A 10,894-nucleotide genomic window follows, 5' to 3' on the forward strand; every position below is an offset into this window, starting at 1 on the left:
CCAAGCCGTCAACACCACCCGCCATTAAAGGTAAGCGGACTTACATTGATGCTTTATCTAATCTGATCACATCTAGCACACATCTTAGCAGGCTTAGAATGCTTAAAGCACTTCAAGTATGCTATACTTACAACATGGGCCAGCGACACGGCACCCATGGGTGCACATGTAGCCAGAGGTCTTTGCTGCCCCCCCGCCCCAATCCAATTAGGCATGAAAAAAGGCCTTCAATTGGCTTCAATTATTTGGGGATGATGGGCACTGCACAACACCTGGAGAGCCAGAGGTCAGCCACCTTGCCTAAGGCGGGTGTGCGGCCTCATCCAGAACAGGTAAGCTGCTATGGCAGGTTGAATATAAGACACAGCCCTTAGAGCGAAGGGTTTATTGTACACCATTTTCAGAACATTTACAGAAAGGCCATTACATGTAATTTCATAGCAACAAAATGAAACATTTCTGGGAAATTAGCTGCCCGAGCTAAAACAAAGTAAACAAGGAAGTATTCCAGAGACAGGGTCATTTTATGTTAAAAGGGTAGCGGCGACCTTGGAGAACTGCTACTCGTTGCCAGATTTTCACTTTAACCACGTTTTTCAGAAGGAAGGAAAAGGCTTGCTCCATTTAGTCCATCAGTGACATAGCATATTCAAAATGAAAAAAAAAGGAAAAGTACTACTTGATGTATTTCTCCATGAACTTTTTGTGAAATTCAGACCGCAGCGTGTCATTGACGAATCTTTTGTCCTTTTTCATCTCATCGACTCCCTTCGCACAGTTCTTGAAGACCACGTCATCGTCCCATCTAAATCCAGGAAGAAGCAAAATATGTTAACTGTAAGAATTAAAGAGAAAATGTGTGACATCATAACAAGACAAAAGGTAAGGAGCATTAATCCATGCTATAGTGCAATATCCACCAGCCGCAGCCAGCAGTGATTTGTGGGGCTGTGCACTGGACTTGATGTGATTCGTTATATATCTATGCTGATTTTTATTCACATGAATCACAAAGTGGCCTGCAAACAATAAATAACAACGTAATAGAACATCACAAATCATATAGTTCAATTAACAAATCATCAGTAAAACCATTACAATTCATAAAACACTATTGAAACAAATGAGGAAAACCACACAATTGCAAAATATATATATATCACATTATAGGATTCACAAAGTACTACAGCAGTCAAAATCTCTAAGACAATATTAACAACGTTAACAAAACAGCAACCAAAAAATAAACTTAAGCATACAATTAAGATTTATTTAAAATATTCTGGAACTGTGAAATTGTGGAGAAGTTGGGAACAAGTAATTTAGGTGGCCATCCCTATGTAAAGCAAGCACCTCCATACCTCCTCTTCACTTTGAAGTTTGCCTGAGGCTGAACTGGACCAGTGAGGTTCAACAAAGGGTTCCCACTCAGGATGTTCTCCATCCGTATCCTCTCCTCTTCAGCTTTCTGCTCTAGTTCCTGGCAAGGTGAGAAAAAGATGGTCCATGAGCTATAACATAGACCCTATTTTCTGTTCCACCTGATTTTGAGGAAGCTGGGGACTTGGCCACATAAAATTCCCAACCATCTTGTCCAGTCTATTTAGGTTTCTCTTTTCTGTTTTTCCTTCTTGCAGTACCAGGTTTTAAATTAAAGGCAGCTGTCACCATTACAGTGCTGAAAACAAACACACGGCAAATATTGGCTCGGTGTGCAGCACGAAACTGCTCTGGGGTTTTGGCTTTATGTATCCCCCTGAGCTTGGAACAATAAAGTCAAAACAATGGAGGGCTGATCTTCAGATTTCCCCACAGCAGGGCATGGTTATCTCTTGGATATGAATTCTCTAGGAAGGGCAGGGAAGGCTGTAATGGAGGTGGTATCACTCTGTACATCAAAGAGGGCACTGAGTCCAGAAAGCTAGAAATCTCTCGCCCACAAGCCTGGTTTGTCTGTCTGTATGGAAACCTGTGCATCTTCCTACATGCAGTTCCTTGTTGCCCATGGCGACCAAGCCAGGGCTTAAATATATATGGCAGATCTTCTGCACTAACAGATGCAGAACATTCTAGAGGGGCCACATGCAGAAGGGTACCAGGTTCAACTCCTACTTAAAAGAATATTGGAGAGCAATGTTTAAGGCAGCTTGAAACATTGAAAGGGATAACTAGAGCTGGCAGGGGAAACAGAACAATTAATGCGATAATGAAAACCAAAAGGCAGCCGCATAAGGTTCTCCATCTTAAACAGCTTCTGCTGGCCTCTAGTGGCATCAAACAGTCATTTCTGGAAACTGTTTTCTGTAGTATTTGTATACAGCGGGGGTGGAAAACTGGATCCTGACATCCCCCAGCCCCCACGGGGCACTTGGGAAGGTGGGTGGGAGCTGCCCATCTGTCAATCACCTGGTGTCACCATGACATCAGGTGAAGAGTTTTCCTTTCATTCCTTGGCTTGAATTAAAGCCAGTTTGCAAAGGAACAGAACGTTCCTTTTGCCAATGTGGTTTAAACTGCACAGGGAAAGGAAGTGTTTCCCTGCAGGGCTTGCTGCAAGAACAGAGCAAGACCTGTTTTGCGGAAGGATCAGCTATAGTATGGAGCCCCTAGTTGCCACAAGCCAGGCTTGGCAAGAAACAACAGAATCTTCACTCTATGGCTTCCAATCCAGTTGGTCTGAGGGCTGGAGGTTCTCCCCTGAAGCTACACAGCAGCACCATTCTGCTCTGGTGTAAAGTAACCAGGGCTAAGACTTCACTTTGGAGATCAGTGGATTACCCAAAAAGGGGACGGAACTATTTCTGACATAACAAAATCATGTACAGTGCGTGTCCATTAATGTTGCTTGTTGCTTGAAAGGCTAATTGCTTTGAAGTCTTCAGACACACACTTTGAAAGCTATACAAGTCATTAGCAGCGTAATGGCTGCAGAAACACCTGGCTTGCGGAAAGCTCCAGATGAAGTCCCTACATTGTGTCTGCTTCAAAGGATTCAGGCATTGGAGCTAGCAGAGGAGACCTTTACAGGTTAAATGGGCCAATGGCCTGCCTATGGCAGCTTTTATAATAAGAATTAAAAGATGCTTACCTTTCGGGCCTGCTCCTCAGCCCGCTCCTTCTTGATCTTTTCTAGCTCAGCTAAAAGAGCAGCTGTGTCATCGTCACTCTCTTCGTCATAGTCCTCATCTTCATCCTCCTCCTACAGATGCAGCAAAGTTTTAGCAAACACTGTCCTATCTCCTACCCACTGTGGAAACTTAGGCAGAACTTTATGCGCAGCGTTACAGACAACGGCATCCTATTTCCAACACAACGGATCAGGTGAACCTCCACATGAATGTCTCACACAGACATTTTTGCACTTTGCAATTTCCATGAGCCCATGTGATGTGCCAATACACTGCCACGTGTGCTGCATGTAAGCTTTTAAGTTTAAGCACACCAACTGCAGTGCTTCAAGACTGGCCTGTGTTGCCTAAGCTTACTAGCCAATCTCAGTATGACAAAATGCTCCATCAAAACAATTTGGGTTCAGCGCATCTTGTCAGTTTCCTCAAAATTGACAGTACAGTGGTACCTCGTGTTACATACGCTTCAGGTTACAGACTCTGCTAACCCAGAAATAGTGCTTCAGGCTAAGAACTTTGCTTCAGGATGAGAACAGAAATCGTGCTCCGGCGGCGCGGCGACAGCAGGAGGCCCCATTAGCTAAAGTGGTGACTCAGGTTAAGAACAGTTTCAGGTTAAGAACGGACCTCCGGAACGAATTAAGTACTTCACCCGAGGTACCACTGTATAAAAATCATCCTCTCTTCTCTACATCCATATGACTGTACCATTTTAAAATGAAGTGACTGTTCCTCTAAAATTCAGGCCTGCGCCAGACACAACCCACTGCACAGTGTGTGGCCCATCAGTTAAGTACCATGGGCAAAACAGGTGCCTGACAGCCCCTAGATCATAGAATTCCACAGTCCTAGACAGGCAGACAGGTCAGAAGACTTATGGAGCCCTAGGTGGCTTGCAATGCACAGCTGCCGGGCTGTGTTTGCCGTAGCTGATCGCAAGTTGTACATGCCTGTCCCAAAGAGGTCCTGCAGCAGGCACGGGGAACCTGTGGCCCTCAGATGTCATTGGGCTCCAACTCCCATCAGCCCCGGCCAGCATGGCCAGTGGACGAGGCTGACACAAGCTGCAGCTGGGCAACAATATCACAACTCTATTGCCCTAGAGAGGCACCTCGTGTTTCTGACGTTTAAGCAGGGAAAAGGATTATGCCAATAAAGGATGAATGAATGAATTTTGTCAGCACTTCAGACTCTGATATTAGGAAGACTGTGTGTCACAGTTCCGCTAATGGACTACTATTCTGATTGCAGGGTTGTACCCATCAGGGTTCTTCTGCTGATGGAAAGCACCTTGAGCCACTTTTGGCTTCCATCAATAGATCAGGGATGTGATTTTCACCAACTCCCCCTTCCCACTCTATCTGCACCAAGGGCTTGGGAAAATCAACAAAAATCGCCTTCCTCCCTGTTCTGCTGATGGAAACCTCTGTCAAAGCAAAAAAGGATGCAACCAGCCACCCAATGTAGCTGAGTGGAAATATTGAAGTGGCAAAAACTTGTTTTCACTTCTTTTGATGAAGTTTTTGTTGGTGCCCCAACAAGAACCTCACTACTGGCTTTTAAAGCTTCTGTTTTTCTGCCCAGCAAATACTGTTTCCCAACATCCAAGAATACATACGTCAGTCAAAGGATCATCTGCATCCAAGTTAGCTGCAGGGATCTGATCTAGCCGGGGTTTCTTAGACACAGAAGAGGACGTTGTGTGCTCTGGGGGGCAAAAGTAGGAAAAACCGTAAGAACTTGGATAATCAGCAGCAATAAAAGAAAAGCGACCGAAACATAGAGAATCACCAACACTGAGCTTACTGCAAACCCAAGTGCAAAAATAAAACAGAATTACTAGAAGCATATGAATCTTTTGCCAACACAAACCAGTGTTAAGTCATCTGTTGCATGTACAACCCTGCCTGGCATCATCTCACTCTCGGATCAAACTTCTTCAGATGTCTGGGGAAACCCACATTAAGGAGACAGACTTGGCTTGATCCTTGCTTTTTGGAAGAAGGTCTCAAAAGCCGAGGAGGGTATAATACTTCTCTCTTCTACTGCTTTGTTTTGCAATTCACTCTCAGCTGGTTTCTCCTATTAAGCTCACGGTACCCTTAACATTGGGACGCAGGTGGCGCTGTGGGTTAAACCACTGAGCCTATGACTTGCCGATCAGAAGGTCGGCGGTTCGAATCCCTGTGACAGGGTGAGCTCCTGTTGCTCAGTCCCAGCTCCTGCCAACCTAGCAGTTCGAAAGCACGTCAAAGTGCAAGTAGATAAATAGGAACCGCTCCGGCGGGAAGGTAAACGGCGTTTCCATGCGCTGCTCTGGTTTGCCAGAAGCGGCTTAGTCATGCTGGCCACATGACCCAGAAGCTGTCTGCGGACAAACGGCGGCTCCCTCGGTCCATAGAGCGAGATGAGCGCCGCAACGCCAGTCAGTCACGACTGGACCTAATGGTCAGGGGTCCCTTTCCCTTTACCCTTAACATTAGGGACACGGGTGGCGCTGTGGGTTAAACCACAGAACCTAGGACTTGCCGATCAGAAGTTCGGCGGTTTGAATCCCCGCGATGGGGTGAGCTCCCGTTGCTCAGTTCCTGCTCCTGCCAACTTAGCAGTTCGAAAGCACGTCAAAGTGCAAGTAAATAGGTACCGCTCCGGCGGGAACATAAACGGCGTTTCCGTGCGCTGCTCTGGTTCGCCAGAAGCGGCTTAGTTATGCTGGCCACATGACCCAGAAAAACTGTCTGCGGTCAAACGTCGGCTCCCTCAGCCAGTAAAGCGAGATGAGCGCCGTAATCCCAGAGTCGGTCACAACTGGACCGAATGGTCAGGGGTCCCATTACCTTTACCCTTAACATTACCCCATCTGAGGAACAAATTTGCCAGGCAGGGATCTATGTGGTGATGGGATCTCTCCTGATCTTCCAAGACTTGCACTTTTAAAAATGGGTTTAATGCAGGTTTTAATGATGTGAACTGCTTCCAGACTTTCCTCATAATAAGAATTATAAAATATTTTCATTTGATTTTTTAAAAATATTTTAGAATTTTTTTAAAAAACTAAAATATTTAAAAAATATTCTTATTGCCTACATACAATACCTTGCTGCCTACGGGTACCCAGCAAGTGCTTAAATGCTTAATTCTACTGGGATTAACTTTTGTTGAATGACCTGGAACCTGGAATGACCTGGAATGACCTTGAGACACAATGTGATTCCCGAGCAGCCTGCAAGTCACAGCCTGACCACCCCTCTGAAAGGGAAAATAATCTGCCCAAACAACACAGACCTCGCGCAGGCCTGTCTCTGTTCTTCTCCCTCACGACAACTCTCTCCCTCTCCTCCAGTTCTCTCCTGAAGTCACGGTTGCGTACCTCTTCAGGGGCATCCTGGGTGGTTTGTCTGAAAACAAGAAGCAAGCGCAGAAGCTGAAGGGAAGGAATTATCCACATACAGCTGACGCATTACAGTTGCTGTGACTATGAGAGGTGAAACATTCGTAACAAATATCACCTCGGCCAAATGCTCATCATTTTACTTATTACAAATCACTAACCCACTCTGAAGACTTCTAGAGCACCTCAACACATTTAAAAGGAATAATCGGACACTTAAAACAACAGAGAATATGCTTTTAAAAAGAAATAAAAACTGGTGGCAGTTGAGTCTCCCTGGCAAAGGCATTCCTGGCCTAGGAGCCACCACAGAAAAAGGGGAGAACCTGGAGAAGAGCCTAAGAGAATGAAGGAAAGCATAGCATTTCAGGTACACCATATGCCAAGCTGAACTGGGCTTTGAAAGCTGCTGTTTTATGGCAAATGGGTCACTGCCCCACCACCTTCAGGGTGCCCTTAGCCAATCCCCACCTGCCCCCTTTATTACTTATAACCAGCTTCCTGTCTGTCAGCTTTCTCCTCCTCAGTCCCAGTGTTGCTCAACAGGGAGGAAGATGGGGACAACCCTAGATTTAGCTAGCTCTGGCTGCCTATGGCTCCGACCCTGTTCACTGCTGGTCTCCATTCTTTATGCTCTACCACTTCCAATGGGCAACAGCCACCACTGGCTTTTAAGGTTAAGGACCAGTACCAGAACTAGCAAAGTGGTCCTAGGCAAGCTATTATTCTTGCAGCTTCAACCCACTTCTACAGTATGGAGATAATGACACTGCCCAACATTATCAGGAACTGCAAGCTTTCAGCATTGATTTGGAAGCAGATCCCTTCAAATTACAGGTGCTATTATAACCCCACAGTACACATGAGGGATAGGGAAGCTGAGGAAAAGGTCCCAAAAAGCACAGCAGCCAAAAATCAGTCAGATCTTTTACTGGGCCTCATGATGAGCCTGTTGTTAGATCCAGTTTAAACTGCATGCTCGTAGCCATCTGGTTGTGGAAGATGCTTTGCCCTTATTGCCCATTTGTGAAGTTCTGAGATGGCCGTATAGTGGTGGGAAACCTCTGGACTGCAAGCCTAATTAGACTCACCATGCTGACCCATTTGGCTCATGGGGCCATTTTGGTCAGCCAAAACCCACCTCCCATATACCTGGTGCCATATATGACATCAAGTGCAGGGCAGGTGAAGATATGGCTTGAATGAAAGTAGAATTTATAGGAACCATCGAGCAGCTGATTGCTGTGTCTTGCAAAGTGCTCTTCCTCTACCCGTGCAGTTCTTCAAACTGCTCAGATAAAGAAAAATGGGTCACTGGCGGTCAAGTGATTGAAAAAGCCATTTGACACCCTCCTGTCAAAACTGGTCTGCAAGGGTGGGGGTGGTAAGGATCTGTATCCAATTCTCCACCCTTCCAACAGAGTTAGTTTTCCGAAGACATCCACAAAAGTTAATCGCTCACACAAATTACAAAGAGTTTGTCACCCGCACAGCATTTGTGCTATACTGATAGCCAGAAATAAAACAAATAATGAAATCACTTTTAGTTTGTAAATGTTTTCCTGTAGCAAATTCTACCTGCCAAAGGGACAGAAAAAACTATTCCCTGCTAAAGACAAAATAAACACTGCAGAAAACAGCCCCCACAAGAAACGTAAACTGTTACCTGTATTTGATTTTAGTATGAGAGGGAAGATCTCGGCTGGAATATTGTTTGGAGAGCTGACTTAAGTCACCTTCTCCTTTCCCTCTCCCTCCTCTTGCAGGTTCAAATGTTGGTCTAGCTGCAGTAGTCATCTTTAATACTGTGAGATCAAATGCACATCATGGATGGATGCTAGAGCCTGCCAGAGCAAAAAAAGCAAAAAATCTAAATCAACATGCATAGCAAGCCTTATTAGCACACACTGCAGTCCCACATAAAATCACTCCTCTGTGGCAGCTATTACATTTTTTAAAAAAAGCAAGATAGCTGCTTATGACGCATTGAGTACCATGCACAATTTGGTCCTACAAGCCTAGGCAGCAAATCAGGAAGGCCCTGCCTTAATTCTCACCTCTACCATAACCTCACTACTTGGACTTTAGCAAGCCATTCTGTAATAAACCTCAACACCACACTCTTGTACAGTGGTACCTCGCAAGACGAATGCCTCGCAAGACAAAAAACCCGCTAGACGAAAGGGTTTTTGGTTTTTTGAGCTGCTTCGCAAGACGATTTTCCCTATGGGCTTGCTTTGCAAGACGAAAACGTCTTGCAAGTTTGTTTCCTTTTTCTTAACACCGTTAATACAGTTGTGACTTGACTTTGAGGAGCAACTCATAGCACGCGGTGTGGTAGCCTTTTTTGAGGTTTTTGAAGACTTTGGTGATTTTTTAAGCTTTTCCAATACTTTTCCGAAACCGTGCTTCGCAAGACGAAAAAAATCGCAAGACGAAAAAACTCGCGGAACGAATTAATTTCGTCTTGCGAGGCACCACTGTAGTAATGATGGCAATAGTATTGACATACCTGAGTTAGCGAACTGGGTGCCCTCCAGATATTGCTGGACTCCCATCAGCCCTACCCAACATAGCCAAAGGTGATGGGAGTTGTAGTCCACAGAACTGGACTACAGTTGGAGGGCACCATGTTGGCTGCCCTTACCTTACAGGGCTGCTGTACGGCATTCAACTGGGCACTGCTTGGAGCGCTTGAAAACGCTAGGTGGGCATTAAGCACCACCTCCTTACCCTTACATTCCGTGCACTCTGTTATCCGTCACGGTGTCCCATTGCACCAGAAGCGGTTTAGTCATGAGCCAGAAAGCTGTCTGTGGACAAACGGCTCCATTGGCCTGAAAAACGATATGAGCGCTGCAATGCCATAGTCGCCTTTGACTGGACTTAACCGTGCAGGAGCCCTTTACCTTTACCCTTACCTTATTGCACAGGAACAGAGGCAATACTCTTCCATTCACTCCTACTATTCTGCATTGATTCACCAAATAATCCATTAAATTGATTTGCTGCGATCCCCTCGTCATAGCTGTCAACTTTTCCCTTTTTTTAAGGGGAATGCCCTTATTCCGAATAGGATTCCTCGCAAGAAAAGGGAAACGTTGACAGCTATGCACCTCGTTGTCATGTACTGCAAAAGGACATGCTTGGCATTTTAACCCCCTGAACCTTTAGTGCGACCCGCCTTTTCCCCGCTTATCTTTGTACAAAGAAACGGTCATGGCTGTCCTGAGGCGGCTTTGCTACTGAAAAACAAATTCTGATTCTTAAAAAAAACACGAAGCCAGGGTCTCCCTGCGCGGCAACCGACCTAAACCACCGGCGTCTCCTGCTACGCCAGGGGAGCCCTCCTGGGCCAGGCCAAAGGCCCGCCCGAGGCCCCCGTGTCCCCCTGATCTCACCCGTGGGCCGCCCAGGAGTCAGGACCTGAGGCCTCCCGCTCCTGCGACCCCCGCCAAAGGGCGCTCGGAGGCACGGAAGCCGCGACAGGGGAGCCACGGGCAGCTTCCGGCCTCCGAAGACGCCCCTTCCCCCGCCCGAAAGGCTCACCGGCTGCTCCCTCCTCGCGAGCACCAGGGCAGCACGGCCACTAGGCCGGCAGGTCAGTCGCAACCTCCGCACTCCCGGCAGCCACCGCGCCCAAGGCCGCAGGTGCGCGCGCAGACCCCCGAAGCCATAGAAAATCCACAGGCTAGAAGGACGCGCCGCTCTAGTTTCCGGTTAAAATAAATAAATAAATAAATCGTTTCGCTCTGGGCATAAGCACGACTATGGTCGCGCGATGGCTAGGCTGCGCGCGGCTTCAACTTTCGCCTCATCTCTCGTGGGAAGAAATGGAGAGCAATCCAAGAGGGAGGTGGGGCTGGAGACAAGACTCAGGGAGGCTGTAATGCGCAAACGCCATAGAGGATACCATAGAGATGGAGGTAGAAGGCCTCCGCTCCCCCTTTTTTTCCTTTCCGTTGCGCAAAATGGCGGCGGCCAGTTGGAAACCGGAAGTTCCGGAGAGGCGCGCTTTACCACGCTGCTCGTAGACTTCCGCCCTCGAGGGCCACGCAGTGGCGGGAGTCGGGGAAAGGAACGGTCCGGTTACGTCACGCGGCTTAGGATGCCCCGCCCACAAAGGGGCGGCGCCTGGTCGGAAGTGAGATGATTGCTCCCCAAGAGTTTCTGTTGCCATGGTGATGGAGAGAGGTGGAAAGGCTCGAAAGGGAACAGTTTCTGGAGCAGAGCAAAGTGCTTCTGAGTGTATGCAGAGTGCTTTCCCCACCCCGCTCCGTAAAGATAATCTGCCGTCACGTGCTTGGACTTGCGGGCCATCGCTTCGTAAACCACTTACCTTTATTCTTCTCTTTTTTACGGGATTGAAGGATAG

At 47.0% G+C, this 10,894-nt stretch overlaps 1 protein-coding gene across 2 annotated transcripts; it reads right to left on the bottom strand.

Moving 5' to 3' along the window:
- Positions 1–370: 370 nt before the first annotated feature.
- CWC15 (CWC15 spliceosome associated protein) lies at positions 371–10,223 on the bottom strand. 2 transcript variants are annotated; one of them, XM_028726109.2, is made up of 7 exons: positions 10,069–10,223; positions 8,186–8,363; positions 6,414–6,526; positions 4,747–4,835; positions 3,089–3,199; positions 1,362–1,480; positions 371–805 (listed from the first exon to the last, which is right to left on the bottom strand). In XM_028726109.2, exons 2-7 carry the CDS (start codon positions 8,314–8,316, stop codon positions 676–678), a joined length of 693 nt encoding a protein of 230 aa, XP_028581942.1. In that variant the 5' UTR covers positions 8,317–8,363; positions 10,069–10,223; the 3' UTR covers positions 371–675. The 2 variants fall into 2 exon arrangements, with proteins under 2 accessions (XP_028581942.1, XP_028581943.1); XM_028726110.2 differs by lacking the exon at positions 10,069–10,223 and adding an exon at positions 9,921–10,057.
- Between the last annotated feature and the right edge of the window lie 671 nt (positions 10,224–10,894).

The sequence above is a fragment of the Podarcis muralis genome, chromosome 4, assembly GCF_964188315.1.
Source record: "Podarcis muralis chromosome 4, rPodMur119.hap1.1, whole genome shotgun sequence".
NCBI classification, from domain to species: domain Eukaryota; kingdom Metazoa; phylum Chordata; class Lepidosauria; order Squamata; family Lacertidae; genus Podarcis; species Podarcis muralis.

Coding starts and splice junctions, on each gene's coding strand:
- CWC15 (XM_028726109.2), bottom strand. CDS start 8,316: ATGACTACTGCAGCTAGACCAACATTTGAACCTGCAAGAGGAGGGAGA. Junction 4,836..6,413: donor CAGAGACAGGCCTGCGCGAG/GTCTGTGTTGTT, acceptor TTTGCCCCCCAG/AGCACACAACGTCCTCTTCT. Junction 806..1,361: donor AACTTCAAAGTGAAGAGGAG/GTATGGAGGTGC, acceptor TCCTGGATTTAG/ATGGGACGATGACGTGGTCT.